Raw genomic sequence first — 18,270 nt, 5'->3', positions numbered from 1 at the left:
TTCTTTCTTTGTGACCAATGCAGAGTAGTGAAAAAACACAGTTTACTAGTGACACTAAAATATTCACAAGTTGGTATTTTGTATTTTAAAGAAATCTGACTTACGTATTCATGTACTGAGTTCGGTAGAGAATCATCAAGAACAGGCCCATTTTCTGGATCGGTAAGATTAAAGTCCAACGTTATTCTCACAGAGTCCTGAAAGTCATGCTTGTCCTAGAGAGTGAAACATACAATATATCATTGGTATCATATTTACCAGGTGTTCTGATCTTGTTATGTCTCCTTCTTCTGTCCCCAAGGGTCAGGCTTACTGCAACATTTTTGTGCATCTAATCTGACATAAGATTTCACCAGGCTTTTGCTTTCCTGGAGAGGGATTGGCATTCTGACAAGGAGCATAGGGAAATGTGGAAGTTTCAGAGTATGACCTGTTGACTCACTTCCAGCTCCTCAGAGGGCCTTGTTGTGTCAACATATGAGCTATCTACATCACAGTATAGTTTTTCTTGAGACCTCAAGCCAAAGATCATTATGTAATGCTTCTGGGAACATTTCCCACCTTCAGAAGGTCAAACATTCTATAAAATGAGTTACATTTCATTAATATAATATGTACCTAGAGCTATAAGTTTTTTTTTTTTTTTGAGACAGAGTCTCTCTCTGTTACTCAGGCTGGAGTACAGTGGCACAATCTCAGCTCACTGCGACCTCCACTTTCCAGGTTCGAGTGATTCTCCTGCCTCAGCCTCCCGAGTAGCTGGGATTACAGGCATGTGCCACCACACCCAGCTAATTTTTGTGTTTTTAGTATAGATGGAGTTTCACCATGTTGGCCAGGCTGGTCTCGAACTCCTGACCTCAGGTGATCCACTCACCTTGGCCTCCCAAAGTGCTGGGATTACAGGCGTGAGCCACTGCACCCAGCCAAGACTTTTATAATGTAAAATTATTTGGAAAGGATGTGAATATGATTAATATTATTAACATGCCACCAATAACAATAATCATTTGTAGTATTCAAAATTATGAGCTTTATATACATTATTGCAAATTACTTCAACAGTCCTCTAAGATGAGTAACTATTATTGTCCTTATTTTATGGATGAAAGACTGAGCCTCTAAGAGAACAAACAACTTTGCCAAAGTCTCTCAGAATGTGGAACATTTGGGATACAAATTGTACACTGGTTGACTCCAGAACAAATTTCAAAGCGCTTATTCCAAACTCCAAAACAATTTTGGAAATGTTGAAAATATTTCAGTCCTTTAAACACCAGTGCCTAGACAGAGCTTAGACACTGAATTTGTGGACAAACATAGATTGAGATGATTTTTAGCAGGTTGGAGGTAATGCCATATCTGGTTTCATACCCATTCAAATTTTATCCACATTCGAATTCCTAAGTGTTCAGTTCTGGTGAACTAAATAGGAGGGGAAACTCCAGTGTTATTTTATCAAATAATAGATTGATCTTGGTGCTGATAGAATAAGCTTCATGATAAGTATCATGAAGCATATCAACATGAAAATCACTGAGGAAGAACAAATGTGGCACAAAAGGATGCACATTTTCTGTCACTTCCCTGCCCCTAACTACAATTTTCAAAATACAGACTATGAATATATCAGTAATACAGAAATAAGTCAGAAGTGGGAAAACTGGCCTGGTTCCTTTAAAGCTCCAAGTTCACCATCAAGTCTCTAAGTCTTAATGTCAGTTACTAAAATCAGTTTCCTCATTACCTTCATGCTGCTTCTTAATTTTATCACTCTCATGTACATTTTAAGAAAATGTTTAGGAAACTCCTGCCTTCTGTTGGGAACATTCCCCATACACACAATGTCCCAACAAAACACATTTTAAATGGTTCATACTGGCTTACCAGCCATCTCTCAAGATCAATAGTTTGCTTTCCAAACCTCCCTCATCCACTAAAATTAAAACAAACAAACAAACAAACAAACAAACAAACAAAAAACCCGAAGTAGCACAAAGCCTACAGATGATAGAAAATACCAGATAATTTTCCCCTTTGCTCTAAAGTCAAACAGCGAAATATATAGTTACATGAATCCCAGAAAGCGTACAGCCCAGCAGTCTGTCCCCCAGAGCAGTCATTCACTTATCACCCACAACTGACAGACAAGGCCCACAGAAATTCAATGTTTTCAAGTTGAAGGAATAAATGAATGAATGAAAGAAATGAAGACACGAGTAAGGTTTCTTGCAAAAGAACACTGTGTCTTTTTCTGCCGTTCCATACTATATGGATGTCATAACGCAGACAGGGAAGACTAGAGATAGTTTTACAAATATTAGGAAATGAGAAAATTAGACTTGCGATTTTATGATAAAAATGAACAAACAAGATAAAATTTCCTTTATGACATCATAAGTCCATTTTGAAATAAAACAGTAAGAATTCGATTGACTTGAAATAAGACATCTCTACTATATTCTTGATTTGGAATAAGGCAGCTACGATATATGATTTACTTGCCAACATGTAGAAGGAGTGCTTAGTGCATTCTGATTTTCGAACTGTGATGTTCCTTTGAACTTTTCTCTCTTGAGTTCCAGAGAAAAAACTTCGTGATATTTGCCTTAGTGAATCTAGGGTGACACGGTACTGCAAATCTACAAAAATTTTAAAAAATAATTGATGGAAATGTTTATTTGAAGTGATTCTCATATTGTACAGATTATTAAATTAGCATTATAGAAAAATCTCTTCGGCAATAAATCGAAAAAGATTCTATTGTTCAGCATATCCACACTATAATAACAATAGTATTAGCAGTCATAAAGATAACTTTGAGGAACTCTATAGAACTGCTCTCTGAGTTCACTGTGCTTTCAGTGTTTAACTACATTTATTGTTTATAATTCTTATACACACACATATACACACATGCACACCTGCCTATCATCTAATTTCCAGACCACCACAGTAATTATTATATTTTCACTTAAAATATTCCTTTTAACTTTAGAAATGTTGGAACCCTGTTAGAATATTGATTATGCTATATTTCAATAGAGGCAAAAATATACATTAGTTACTTGTTTACAAATATAGAGATTTTAATCTATTTATATATAAAAGGACTATCTCAGCTTATGTTCAAGGAACTATTAAGGTTCAATAAAATAAGCACACCACAATAAAGAAACTAAGTGAAATCTTACACTTTATATTGAAGGCTACAATAATCCTTATTTGATCACTTAGTTACTTTGCAAAAATTAAGTAAGACTGAAATAAAGTTACATATAAAACGCAAAAGTCATTACTTTATATTCCTACACCTCATTGATCTTTCTAGTCAGGAGGCTATTTCAGAGCATATACATGCACATATGGAACAAATCAAGGAAAACAGATTTTAAGGATTAATGGTTTTTCTCATTCTGCTTATATTTGGTTACAGAGTAAATTTTTCTTCTGCAGTCAATGGCCTTTATAGCTTTGATTCGAGCATATTTCAACATCATTAAAAACCTGCCTTAGAAAGTGGAGAACAAAGGGAGGAAGAGGAAGTACAGGCTGACCTGATGCACCTGAGACCACACACACACAGCAAGTCTGACTCTCAGAAACTAGGGTCACCTCAATGGAGCAAAGGAGCTCAGAAATGTGGGAATGGCGAAGTATTCAGGTTCTCTGCAATACCGGTCTTTCCCAGGAGGGGGCAAGAGAAGGGAGAGAAGATTCTTCGCAGAAACCCACCGGAAGGAAAACTGGGTCCATTTGGGACCCAATTTCTAAACTCTACCTCTGAATCGGTGTTTTTTTTATTAAGCCTCTGATTGTACATAGTAAGTAGGAGAGCCAGACAGAAACTATGCAGTGTTGAGGGCGCTGCATACAAACATGTAATTTCTGCTCCAGAATTGACTGGGTTCCATAACCTATTCCTTTTGCAGCAGCATTTTTTTTCAAGGTTCTACATGTTCACTGGGGCAAATATGATGTGCAGCTCACCATGGTGGGGAAAATACAATATCCTACTGGATTTCATCATGCTGGAGCAAATACATTGTCCTCTACCCAAAAGTACTTGCTATAATTATTTTGCTTACCAGCTTCATAAATCGTGTCTTCTTTAGATTTTAATTTCACATCAAAACACACTGTAGCATTTATGCATACTGTTTCCTTTCCCTCCATATGGCAGTTTTTCTTTTGAATATTCACTTTATTTGGCTCAAAATTCATGGTCACTTTAACTACGGCCACATCTCGGGACCTCCAAACAAAAACAATGGGATTACTCACATATTTTTACATGTAATGAATGTTATCAACTTGGGTGTGCAAAGTGAGTGCATGGAAGGGGGTCTACTTCGTGTATAATACAGCACTCAGGACTCCATTTATTTAATTAATCATTGTGACAGAAGAGATTATATCTGATGTTCTAAGACATGCAGGTTATATTTGGAAACCATTTGGAGCTTTTGGTTCAAACGCCAAAGATCTAGTTTTGCCTGTGATGGAAAAGAGATGGAACCGAGTACCCAGGTGAAACCCCAGAATCAACTAAATTTGGGGGATTTACGAGTTTGTTCCCGATTTGAAAGAAGTCTAAAGGTCCCTGAGCAGCTCGTAGGCCCCTGCTGTCTCTCATCTGGACTGTAATATTGTCAGTCCTTGTGAGTTCAGCTCTTCCTCTATTTCTAGGAAGGAAAAGCAAAATAACATTTGAGGCAGTGTGCTAGACATGGATGTTATTTCATTTAATTCTTAAGATTAATTATAAGAAACATCATTTCTGTTTTATGTTTGATAACTGGGGCTCTGAAAGGTTAAATATTTTATGCCAGGTCAAAAGCTATTAAGAGGAAAAACCTGGGATTTTAAACTCAGTCGTTTTAACTCTAAAGCCCAGTGATGTCTACTAATCCAAAATGAGATCAGAGTAAGATCTTAGACATGGGGAATATATGGATCCTGAGGCCATTGTCTTAGATCCAAGCCAGAACAATTATTGCACATTTTTACCTGGTTTCTGCCTTGTGGCCACAGCTAGCCCCTTGTAACTACGTATCTTGTGAATAATGAAGTCACTACTTATGCTTTTGCTTTAAAAAATGGTGGTTTTCTTTTTTCTGTTAAAACAATGTACTCATAGAAAATATAAACATCATAGAAATGCATAAAGAAAACACAAATAACTTGTAATACTACCACTCAGCAATAATCACCATTAACATTTAGTACATTCGGTGGTTTTCTCTTTACAGAAGAAAATGTGCATATACATACACACATGCATACATATATATGTACAAAAGCACATCTTCATATGTATGCATACATATTTTTAAAACATTATATTACAATGAACAGCTTTCCAATATTTACATTTTTCTGAGAATATGATTTTTAATGGAAGTTATTATTTTTAATGGGAATAGACTATACCAGCATATGCACATACCATAATCTATGCATTCAGTCCCTTCTCATTGGATATTTAGCTTAATTTAAAAAAATGGTTTCTGAGTATAGTGGTAAATTTAACATTATTAAAAGATTGTATTACATACAGTACTGTGATGACATCTTCAATTGTAATTCTAGATTGTATCCTTACATTTTTAGGAAATTAAATCCTTGGTAAAAAGTAGGAACATTGGAATGCTTTTAAATACTTATTGATAAAGACCTTCTAATGAGTTTCAACCAGTTTACCCTTTCATCAGCAATGAAAGAACATGCCTAGTTTCCTGCTTAGTAATAAGGATTCTCCAGGCATGAAGCTATCTTGACCATTATCTACCCCACACATCCTCTCTGCCCCAGCCAGATCTTTCTTGGGAGTCAGTCCAGGTCTCTTGACAAGACCCTCACTATTTGCTTCCAAATGTTCTTCCTATTGCCTGTCACTTGTATGCACGCTCACTTCTTTTTAGGCATTGTGAATCTTAGTCTTTGTGTCCCAGTTTATTGGTTTGGTCCATTCTGCTGTCAATGGAGCCTGGACTATGCTAGGGAAATGACCATCATTTTGGCCCATCAATGCCTTGATTTGGGGCAGGAGAGGCCATAAAAAAGTTTGCAAAGCTTTGCAAGAAGGTTTTGAAACAAAACTGGAGCATAAAAACCCTGAAAACATATTTTTAATATGAGAATTAATAAAATAAATATTTGTGAGCTAAAGGGAGCATGATAAACTAATTCAGGATTAACAGTTCAAACAAAATTGAAATATATACATTGTTCCTGACACTGCTGACTTCTGGTTTTGAGCCTTGGTTTCTGGCAAGTCCTCCCCAAAGTCCCAGCCACTCGGCTGCCTAATATTGCCTTTTCTTAGGTATCACCCCTCAGTCTTCTTTCCCCTCTAAAGTTTTTTTTAACATAGTGATTATTGTATGTGCACAATTTACTGTACCATTCTAATTTGACCATTAGTTCTTAAGCATTATGTTAAATTACAGCAAGGTCATTTATTTTCACCTCTCTATCTTCATCTTTCTTTCACTGTTTACTACTCTTCTAGGTAAATTTTTGGGAAAAAGAGAATTGAGGTATGTTTCCACCTGAATTACAGTAAACCAATGCATTCATTTAGGAGAATCAACATGCGGACTTCTCATAAGGTCACTTGGAATAGACATTTTATTTATGAAACTCTTCTTTTATATGTCTTAATAAAATTTATTATATTTTTAAAAATTATCATGTGAGTTTCTCATTAAGTTGATTCTTGACTTCCTAGTAATTTTTTTTTTCAAACAGAACAGTTTTTGAAATAGGATATTTTAGCTGGTTAAAGCTATGGTTATTAACGTTATTGCTTACTAAATTATTATTTTATTCTTAATAAATAAAGCATTATGAATGTTTGTATCTGAAAGAACTGGGCAAATTGGGGGATGTGGGCATTTTAACAGCTGAGCAAAGATATTACTTAAGATGCCTCTAGGCTTGACAACAATATATACAGAGTCAGAGAGTGCTGCTCGATTATCTGTTTCTATGTATCAGGCCAATGAATAAAAAGTCGATTATCTCTAAAACCTTGTAAGCAACCCAATATTAGGGATGGTTTATTGTTTACATACATCCTCTGTAAGATCTTCTCTTCCCCATACCTCTCCTAAAACAGAATACCTATTTTAGTGTAAACCACATAATAGACACACCAAATTCAGAGTTCATTCTACTTGTTTCTTTCATATAGCTTCTTTGTTCTTAAGATATATTGACTCTTTCAGCTCACTCAGCTGAATAACTTGTACCTGCATAGTGGAACACAAAAGGAAATAGATACTTGGTATGACACGAGCTCCAATCACACTGGGAGCTCTGCAAGTTATGGGTGACCTAGTCTCAGATTAACAGGATGTTATTAAAATACTTACCAGAAGAGGGCAGCACCACCAAGGCCCCCAATAGTCACATCTGTCAGACCGTCACCATTTAAATCCATTTCTCCGTGGATAGACTGGCCAAAAAATTTCAGTGTCTCACCATCCCCACCTGATGGAATACGCTGTGAGAATCCAAAAAAAGAGTTTCATATGAGAAGAGTCTGTTCAAAACAGTTTCAAATAAATCTGAGAATTTAAATTGTTTAACAAAATCAGAATTAAAGCTCTTTTGGGAATCCGCCCAAGAGGTCCCTCACGTGGAGATAAGAGGAAAAATTCAGATGTTCCCAGAGGATATTGCTCTTTTTATACTACAGATAAAATCATTTCAAGGTCACTGACACCAGAGACAGAGGGAAAAATTATATAATGTCATTTTGTCTAATCCTCAAAGGAAAGAGTATGAGTAAGTGGTTCTGTGCTTTCTGCTTCCTAGCCAATCCCATCACACAGACATATTTAAAGGTACTGGAAATCTTGAAAACATATCATATTAGGAAAGCGGGGAGGGGAGTAGAAGATTGTTCTGGGGTCAATTTGGAGTTCACTGAACTTTGTGGCTGGGTATAAATAACACATCCCATCAAATACATTTTCCAATATGTAATCTCTACTGTCTTTCAAAAATTGTCCTAAAAGTTGAGGGCACAAGAGACTCAATTCCACTCACATGTATTCATAACGTTGAGATGGCACAAATGAATATGTCTTGAAGACTGATCTGTGCACATTACCATACATAGTATGTTTGATATCTGTACTTTCTGACTTAGCATTGGTTCAAGCTGAAGCTAATGTTTTAACAGAAGTCCATGGCAAGCAGACAGGACTTACAAACCCTCCCTAAACTTCAAGTCTTCTCAGATTCTTGTTTTCCACATAAAGAACATAAAATAAGAAGCCCACTAAGGCAAACCAAATGGAAACAGTTTTCATGCTTAAACAGGTTAGGCTCATTTGAAAGTTGTTTGTTGTTGTTGTTGTTGTTGTTTTTTAGATGGAGGCTCGCTCTGTCGCCCAGGCTGGAGTGCAGTGGTGCTACCTCAGTTCACTGCAACCTCCGCCTCCCAGGTTCAAGCAATTCTGCTTCAGCCTCCCAAGTAGCTGGGATTACAGGTGAGCACCACCACTCGCAGCTAATTTTTTGTCTTTTTGGTCTCTACCAAAAACGGGGTTTCACCATGTTGGCCAGGCTGGTCTCGAACTCCTGACCTTGTGATCTGCCCACCTCGGCCTCCCAAAGTGCTGGGATTACAGGCATGAGCCACTGCACCCAGCCATCCTCATTTTTTTTAAGCGAAGAATTCAGGAGATATCTGCCTCATTGGTTCTATGAGCTTGACTGTTTGATTCTGGATTATCCCATACATAAGCAGCATGTCTGGTTCTCATGGAAATGAGTAAGCACATCTTCACCTATTCCTTCAAAAAGCATTTTGCCAGTAATTAAACAAATCCAACTCTAATATTCTTTTTGTTGTTTTTGTTTAAAGTTGCATCTTGATTTATCACCATTTAGAAAACAAGTTGTTTATGACAATCTATTTCATCTGACAATGATTTAACTTTCCTTTTCTACTTCAAATGCTACCCCATTAAATTTACAGGATTGACACTGAAGGAATAAAGTGGAAGAATATAAGAAAGAACCTCTTCCTGTGTTTCCTAATTCCATCATGTCCCAGTCACTAATATTGCCTGTCTCTTGTTAAGTAAATAATGTCATAAAGATTTTCAACAGAAACAAATTATTTATCAAATGGCTACAAGTGCTCTTAGTGAAATAAGCCCTTTATTCTGTTCACTATTGTTGTTATGGTTTTATGAAAAATCACTCATGTTTGCATTACATGAATAGATTTTGAGAGCTCTGTTGACTACAGAACCAAAGAGAACACTCAAATAGAAAATGAAATAATTAATATGCTGATTTCTTTTCAAATTATGTAAGTTAGAAGGTAGTGAATTCTGTTTTATTTGTAAGTAGCTGTTCAATATCTAACTGACTATGATTACCTAAAAACAGACAATTACATTCAAACTCCTTTAAATTATTTTGTTTTTATAGTGCATTAAGCGCTTTTGTAACTTGTTATTTTTCTAGTGCAGGAAAAAAATACGCTTATGGATTAGAGCTGTTAACTGACAACAAAGTACAAACAAGAATAACAGAAGTTCCCTGCAGCTTAAACTTAATATTCAGATTTATTTTTTCTAAGGATTACTTGTGAGAAAATTATAAACCTTTAGAAATCCTAATTCACTTGAGGAAAACATATCAACTTAATGGATAAATATGAACTGAATGCAATTTTATTATAACAGCATAAACATTAAATATAAAATCAAGAATCTAATTTCCTTTATTGGTTAAGTCATATAATTATTTTTGCCTTATTCACAAAGCAGTGCCCTCTATTTAGAATGGGACACACTGAAGATGTTAAACAGCATTGTTACAAAGTATTCTTTTGTTTTTTACTGTTTCAAAAAGTCAAATCCTGGAGACATGGAAAATAACAACAGAAAGGAAATTAGATACATGTATAAAATATAAAGTAATTAATCTATAAGGAGCACTTAAACAGAATTAAATCTGGTTTCCCAATGAGGTCAGGAGGAAGAAATTAAATAACTCATGAAGTTAGACAGGTAATGCCTGGCATCGAACTGACTTATCACTGAAGGGTGGGAATCTGTAGGTTTCAACTCTTACTTGTGCATACTCTTTCCTTATAGTCTTGCCACTTCCATGATAAATGTACACAGCTCCCCCGTGATCATCTTCCAGCGGAGCTCCTATCACGATGTCATTAAATCCATCAAGATTGAGGTCTTTTACAGCAGCAATAGCAGTTCCAAAACGAGCCCCGCAAGGCTCATTTTTGTTTTCTTTTGTGCATGAATTGTGCTGCCGAGATGAACAGCACGTCTGCTTAGTAGGTTCCAGGCTCATTTGATATTCAAACCTTGTCTGGAAGAAAGATAAACAGGATATTTACAGATTTCCATCATTACAACAGCAGAGTAAAATTTTTAAAGTATACTAAATCAGTGCTATTAACAGCCATTTGTACATTAGTGGTAAGGGTGGTAAAATTTCTTTAAAATTGTGCCTATCTGAGAGCAAAGTTAGGGATTCCAAAGAGCAGATTGTAGAAGTGTGGGAGACATACTTTAATGGAATCTCTCTTTAATGCAACTGAGTGAGTATATAATTCAGAGCATCTTTTTCAGGCCAAATAATATTTAAATCCCCAGTTTGTACCACTATCCCTCCTTCACCCAATATTGTGCAAAGTGAAAATTTATTCTGCTTTGAAAGGAAACTTTCTCTAAAGCTGCCTAGAGTGGAAAAAAAAAAAAAAAAAAAATCCTAGACAGAAAGTACTAGCAAAGGTGATCAAGAATACACTTTCTTGGAAAAAGAACAAAACAGCCTGGGACAAAAAAAGTTGACAGGAGGAAGCCAAAAAATGATAGGAAGAAAGATATGTGATTTATTATTTAAAATAATCAATTTAGGAGAGAATGTACATATTTGGAAAAGCTAAATAAACCTAGCTTTGCTGTAAAGAGCAAAACACTCTTCTAATTAAGAAATCAAAAATTATTTAACTTAAAAAATGATGTCTAAAGTCAGGCATGGAAGACAAAATCTCACTCCAGCGCAGTGAAGTATTTCCTGGAAGTCTGCAGTGTCGCTGCCTTGAAACTCATGACTTCTCCCCCGCAACCCTATCCGATTTAACTGCTGAGGTTATTATCCACCTCCAAGCCAGAACTGATAAGCCTCCTAGCCTAAATAAGCCTTGTGGGTTTATTTAACAGTTTAGTGAGATTTACATTTACCTCCTTTATCCTATACAGTGTTAAACGTAATTCACATTTTCAAGCAGAAAATATCTAAGGGTTGGAGCTACTTTATTAGAATTATAAATGGTCATTTCAAAACTGAGGGGTTGGTTGAGTGAATAAATCCTGATAGCTTCTTTGCTCTGTTTTTTCAAAGTGAGTGAAAAATTAGAACCTATTATTCAAAAATGAAGAGAAGGAGGAGATTTTACTGGATTTCTACCAAATTCAGACACCATTACCTGATTGAGAGCATACACATACACTTTTCCTTGCTCCTCTTTCTCTGTTCCCATGTACATAGGGGCTCCGACTAGAAGAATGTCAGTATTAGAATCCTTGTCAATGTCAATTGTTGTTAAAATACTGCCAAAGTAGGAACCAATCTAGGACACAAAATGAAACAAAACTGCCCAATGAACATCAGAAATTCTCAAGGAAGCTGAAATCTACATTTGTTTTACTTCTAGCAATCTAGAGAGGAGCTAGTTGGCAAAGGAAATGAAAGATAGAAATTGATGCTCCCTGAAAGTTATTTATTGGCTCTTCCATGAGGATAAAGAATATTAGTCGGTTCCATCTTTGAGGATGAACAGCTGTTACAGATTTCATTGCTTGACAGTAACAAAATGAATTTCTTTAGATTTCACTCTAACCTCTCTTTTTTCTCCACAAATCAGAAAAGGTCAGTAATATTATAGTGATTTTTTAAGGAAATAAAATTAGATAAGCAGTAGAATGCATTCCGTAATGGTTGCATATATGTTTAAATACATTATAAGGAACTGAGTTGTCCTGGAATACTGGTGTGGCATATTTCACCTCATAGTCTTGGAAGATTGTCTTCTCAATTAAATGATTAAGTGTTATCCCAGCAGCTATGGGAAATAGAAAAATATGGAAGGATTGCAGGGGGATCATCCCTTGTAGCAATATGTTTTCTCATTTAAAGATAGTAATCTGTTTAGAGAAAAGCAGAACACTTACACTTCATTACCTAAATGCTTAAATAAGTTTTTCAAATATTATTCTATGTTTAATATTTGATGCTCTTAATAATTATCTTATTGTACATCTCCCTGTAGTGGCTTCTGTGATTTTACTCTTACACTCTTGCTTCTGCCCCCGTGGCATAGACCACTCTTTTCATATTTACTGGCTTCTTCCCCCACTCCCATTTTCTCAATTTTGGCCTCTTCTAAAGCTCAGATCTGTAGCTTTTTTCCATTCTCTTACCCTAGAGAATGGAAAAATGCTTAACCAATCCTTCTTAAGCATTTCTACTAAGGTGATTGCAAATATCATTCTGTCTTCCTTCTCAAGGCTTCAGTTCTACATTTCTAGACATTGCTCCTAGGTATGTGGGCAAAAGACACTGCCTTTTGAGTGCACTTTTCTCACAGGTTTTTGAGGGGCTTAAGGGGTCTTTTTAAAAGTTGAATTAATTATACACATAAATAAAATAGAAGATCTTGTAACACTGGGTTTTCCTTTCCACATGGCAATGGTCAACTAGAGCTCAGTGGAATTTTACAAGCTGCCCAGGGCCATGATTCCCACCACTTCCTGTATTTTTTCACCCAGCAGCTTTACTCATTGACTTTACCTATTTTGATTTTACTTTACTGGCACACGCAAATATCTGAATTTGTGCTTACTGTTACAAGGAACATGTCTAGAAGCCAAACATAATTGTTAAAAATACCTAAATTGCTTGAGGTGTTGACATTCTAATCATGGAGCCACCTTTCTTTCAGATTCCCAGGCTTGAATCTGAAACCATTCATGATTTAAATCATTCATGATACTCTCCTCAACTTTCATATGTAAATTTTCATAAAATTTGACACTTCCTGTCTTGTAGACAATTAATGGAGTGATAATGGATCTAAGATGTCATCTAAAATGCTTCATTTTACTATTGTCAATTTCTTCTTATTGATATCTGTCATGCCCCTTCCTTTTCCATTTTTACTGCTGATGTCTTATTTTACGTTCTTCTTACCTCCAGTTTGAGCTATAACAATAGCCTTACTCTAAGGCTATATTTTCGGAGTATAAATGTGGGCAAAGAGTTAATAAAACCCTTTCACCTGATACATGAGGATCTGACCTTTAGTTATTCTAACTCTGTTGCCCTGGGAATCTGCTGAGGCTGGGATTTCAACTTTACCACTAAGGCTAAGCTGTTGCTTTTACCCCGATGGGGTAAAAATAACCTCTTATTGGGATATTGTATTCAGGCTGTGTAGAACTATAAATGATTTATAAGTACCTGATGAAGATGATATAGTTTTGACTTCCTTGTAGCTAGCCTGCCCTTTGTAGAGACCCTGGAAGCTATGCCTATGGTGCTGTCATAAAAGACACTGCTCCTGCGGGGCATGGGGCTAGAAAGCCAGTGCAGTCTGTGGACATGACTAATGTGAGTATCCCTGCACCTCAGCTTTACTGCTGCAACTCGGACTCCTGCAGAACAGGAGGGCTGATGTGGCCCTGCCCCTCTAGTCTAGAGAGTTGGAATATTTAGTGAAGGCTAAGAAGAACTCCTCTCCCACCCTCTGTAAAAGGACTGTGGAATAAAGTTAATAAATCCTCCTTGTAGAACTGTTGAAAAATACAGAAAACTTTATTTAGGATCAAAAGTTCCCCGAGCTATCACAATTCAAAAATAACAACAACAAAAAGCATGGTTAGATCTTTCTTTCAGGTAATATGTGTGTGTGTGTGCGCGCGTGTGTGTAAATGTTTGCATATTTATGATGTTTCTTTCAGTTTATATATATACATATAAAAATGTTATTTCATGTGTAATTTCCCAAACTTCTTTTAATATTCAATACCACCTAATAAGAATTTTCCAATTTTAAATATTACAGCCAATTTCCCATTACCTCCAGGATAAAATCCAAGCTCTTAATTTGCCATTCAAAACCTCACATAATATGAGTCCATGTTATCTTTTTAACGTTCTCTTTCACTGCTCTTCTTACCTATCTATATTCTATCATCCCTTGTAGATTCAGCCCAAATTTCCTCTTCTAAGAAGGTTTTCTGCACCAATCCTAGCTTAAAGTAATCTCATCATATTCTGACTGTATTGTCTGGGCCACTGGTAATTTCATGCCCCTTAATGTTTTGGATCTCTTTTCTTGTGTATGTATTTGTATGTCTGTATCTACATCTATTATACATCTTTTTTTTTTTTTTTTTTCTGAGATGGGGTTCCACTCTTGTTGCCCAGGCTGGAGTGCAGTGGCACAATCTCGGCTCACGGCAACCTCCACCTCCTAGGTTCAAGCGATTCTCCTGCCTCAGCCTCCCTAGTAACTGGGATTACAGGCATGTGCCACCACGACTGGCTAATTTTGTATTTTTAGTAGAGTTTTTTTCTCCGTGTTGGTCAGGCTGTTTAGTAGAGTTTGGTTTCTCCATGTTGATCAGGCTGGTCTCAAACTCCTGACCTCAGGTAATCTGCCCGCCTCAGCCTCCCAAAGTGCTGGGATTATAGGTGTGAGCCACTGCGCCCAGCCTATTATACATCTTACCTCCACCCCTATCCAACATGAAGACAAAGATACAGACACTATACATCCTTCCAAAGAACCTAACACGGGGCCCTGTTCCCAGTTGTTACTGAATATGTGGATAATGCATTTTTAAAAGTTTAGGACAATAGACAGTAAACATACATAGAGTATGAATACATTAATTTAAATAAAACAATATTTTTCAAGTTTACCTGTTCTCCACTGAGTGTCTGGAGAATTTTGATGTTTCCATCTTCCATCCTGTAGATAATGACCTGGCCTGTATGATTGTACCGAGGCTGTCCAGCAATATAGAGCACATCTCCAGAAGAAGCAGTAGCAGAGTTTACAGTGTAACCTAATAAAAGAAAGATTCCAGATATACCACCTGGACCCTTAAAGTCTTCATGTAATAAATTAAAACTTTAAATGACCAAGAGAATCATTTTTATATGGTTATATTTTGAAAATAATATTTTTTCTTCAGTGCATGTAAGAATTTGTTCTGGTGGAGGCTTTTAATATGCTCTCTATCTACCAAAATTGCTTTCTCCGGAGAATCTATTTTCCCCCAATCTGAGTTTTTCATTATTTAAAATCACAAATGATACAATAATGATGACACACACACAAAAATTGCACATCCCCACCCCATTTTATAATAAATCGATATATATGTCTGAAAATGGGCAAGATGGCTGAATAGGAACAGCTCCAGTCTCCAACTCCCAGCGCGAGGGACACAGAAGACCGGTGATTTCTGCATTTTCAACTGAGGTACTGGGGACATCTCACTAGGGAGTGCCGGACAATCGGTGCTGGTCAGCTGCTGCAGCCTGACCAGCGAGAGCTGAAGCAGGGCGAGGCATCGCCTCACCTGGGAAGCGCAAGGGGGAAGGCAATCCCTTTTCCTAGCCAGGGGAACTGAGACACACAACACCTGGAAAATCGGGTAACTCCCACCCCAATACCGTGCTTTAAGCAACGGGCACACCAGAAGAATATATCCCTCACCTGGCCGGGAGGGTTCCACGCCCACGGAGCCTCCCTCATTGTTAACACAGCAGTCTGCGGCGATCTAACCGCGAGGCAGCAGCGAGGCTGGGGGAGGGGCGCCCGCCATTGCTGAGGCTTAAGTAGGTAAACAAAGCCACTGGGAAGCTCGAACTGGGTGGAGCTCACAGCAGCTCAGGGAAGCCTGCCTGTCTCTATAGACTCCACCTCTGGGGGCAGGGCTCAGCTAAAAAACAACAGGGGAAACAGCAGAGGCCTGAGCAGACGCGAAGGACTCTGTCTGACAGCTTTGAAGAGAGCAGTGGATCTCCCAACACGGAGGTTGAGATCTGAGAAGGGACAGACTGCCTGCTCAAGTGGGTCACTGACCCCTGAGTAGCCTAACTGGGAGACATCCCCCACTAGGGGCAGTCTGACACCCCACACCTCACAGGGTGGAGTACACCCCTGAGAGGAAGCTACCAAAGGAAGAATCAGACAGGTACACTCGCTGTTCAGCAATATTCTATCTTCTGCAACCTCTGCTGCTGATACCCAGGCAAACAGGGTCTGGAGTGGACCTCAAGCAATCTCCAACAGACCTATAGCTGAGGGTCCTGACTGTCAGAAGGAAAACTATCAAACAGGAAGGACACCTATACCAAAACCCCATCAGTACGTCACCATCATCAAAGACCAGAGACAGATAAAACCACAAAGATGGGGAAAAAGCAGGGTAGAAAAGCTGGAAATTCAAAAAATAAGAGTGCATCTCCCCCTGCAAAGGAGCGCAGCCCATCACCAGCAACGGATCAAAGCTGGTCAGAGAATGACTTCGACGAGATGAGAGAAGAAGCCTTCAGTCCATCAAACTTCTCAGAGCTAAAGGAGGAATTACGTACCCAGCGCAAAGAAACTAAAAATCTTGAAAAAAGAGTGGAAGAATTGACAGCTAGACTAATTAATGCAGAGAAGGTCATAAACGAAATGACAGAGATGAAAACCATGACACGAAAAATACGTGAAAAATGCACAAGCTTCAGTAACCGACTCGATCAACTGGAAGAAAGAGTATCAGCGATTGAGGATCAAATGAATGAAATGAAGTGAGAAGAGAAACCAAAAGAAAAAAGAAGAAAAAGAAATGAAGAAAGCCTGCAAGAAGTATGGGATTATGTAAAAAGACCAAATCTACGTCTGATTGGGTGCCTGAAAGTGAGGGGGAAAATGGAACCAAGTTGGAAAACACTCTTCAGGATATCATCCAGGAGAACTTCCCCAACCTAGTAGGGCAGGCCAACATTCAAATTCAGGAAATACAGAGAATGCCACAAAGATACTCCTCGAGAAGAGCAACTCCAAGACACATAATTGCCAGATTCACCAAAGTTGAAATGAAGGAAAAAATCTTAAGGGCAGCCAGAGAGAAAGGTCGGGTTACCCACAAAGGGAAGCCCATCAGACTAACAGCAGATCTCTCGGCAGAAACTCTACAAGCCAGAAGAGAGTGGGGGCCAATATTCAACGTTCTTAAAGAAAAGAATTTTCAACCCAGAATTTTATATCCAGCCAAACTAAGTTTCATAAGTGAGGGAGAAATAAAATCCTTTACAGATAAGCAAATGCTTAGAGATTTTGTCACCACCAGGCCTGCCTTACAAGAGACCCTGAAGGAAGCGCTAAACATGGAAAGGAACAACCGGTACCAGCCATTGCAAAAACATGCCAAAATGTAAAGACCATCGAGGCTAGGAAGAAACTGCATCAACTAACGAGCAAAATAACCTGTTAGTATCATAATGGCAGGATCAAGTTCACACATAACAATATTAACCTTAAATGTAAATGGATTAAATGCTCCAATTAAAAGACACAGACTGGCAAACTGGATAAAGAGTCAAGACCCATCAGTCTGCTGTATTCGGGAGACCCATCTCACATGCAGAGACATACATAGGCTCCAAATAAAGGGATGGAGGAAGATCTACCAAGCAAATGGAGAACAAAAAAAAAGCAGGGGTTGCAATTCTAGTCTCTGATAAAACAGACTTTAAACCATCAAAGATCAAAAGAGACAAAGAAGGCCATTACATAATGGTAAAGGGATCAATTCAACAGGAAGAGCTAACTATCCTAAATATATATGCACCCAATACAGGAGCACCCAGATTCATAAAGCAAGTCCTTAGAGACTTACAAAGAGACTTAGACTCCCGTACAATAATAATGGGAGACTTCAACACTCCACTGTCAACATTAGACAGATCAACGAGACAGAAAGTTAACAAGTATGTCCAGGAATTGAACTCATCTCTGCACCAAGTGGACCTAATAGACATCTATAGAACTCTCCACCCCAAATCAACAGAATATACATTCTTCTCAGCACCACATTGCACTTATTCCAAAATTGACCACATAATTGGAAGTAAAGCACTCCTCAGCAAATGTACAAGAACAGAAATTATAGCAAACTGTCTCTCAGACCACAGTGCAATCAAACT

General features: G+C 37.7%; 1 protein-coding gene across 3 annotated transcripts in view; it reads right to left on the bottom strand.

Moving 5' to 3' along the window:
• ITGA1 (integrin subunit alpha 1) overlaps nucleotides 1-18,270 on the bottom strand; it is a 328,522-nt gene that overhangs the window by 36,635 nt on the left and 273,617 nt on the right. For all 3 annotated transcript variants that reach the window (XM_030927043.1, XM_010386058.2, XM_030927042.1), the window contains exons 12-18: nucleotides 14,986-15,131; nucleotides 11,486-11,629; nucleotides 10,105-10,362; nucleotides 7,380-7,510; nucleotides 4,089-4,255; nucleotides 2,506-2,642; nucleotides 105-215 (exon numbers count right to left, since the gene is read on the bottom strand). In XM_030927043.1, coding sequence (XP_030782903.1) covers nucleotides 105-215; nucleotides 2,506-2,642; nucleotides 4,089-4,255; nucleotides 7,380-7,510; nucleotides 10,105-10,362; nucleotides 11,486-11,629; nucleotides 14,986-15,131 — 1,094 coding nt within the window. The remainder of the gene's footprint in view (nucleotides 1-104; nucleotides 216-2,505; nucleotides 2,643-4,088; nucleotides 4,256-7,379; nucleotides 7,511-10,104; nucleotides 10,363-11,485; nucleotides 11,630-14,985; nucleotides 15,132-18,270) is intronic.

This window comes from Rhinopithecus roxellana, chromosome 3 (assembly GCF_007565055.1).
Source record: "Rhinopithecus roxellana isolate Shanxi Qingling chromosome 3, ASM756505v1, whole genome shotgun sequence".
Classification (NCBI taxonomy): domain Eukaryota; kingdom Metazoa; phylum Chordata; class Mammalia; order Primates; family Cercopithecidae; genus Rhinopithecus; species Rhinopithecus roxellana.
Note: the sequence above shows the minus strand (reverse complement) of the source record. Positions and strands in the feature narration are given on the sequence as shown.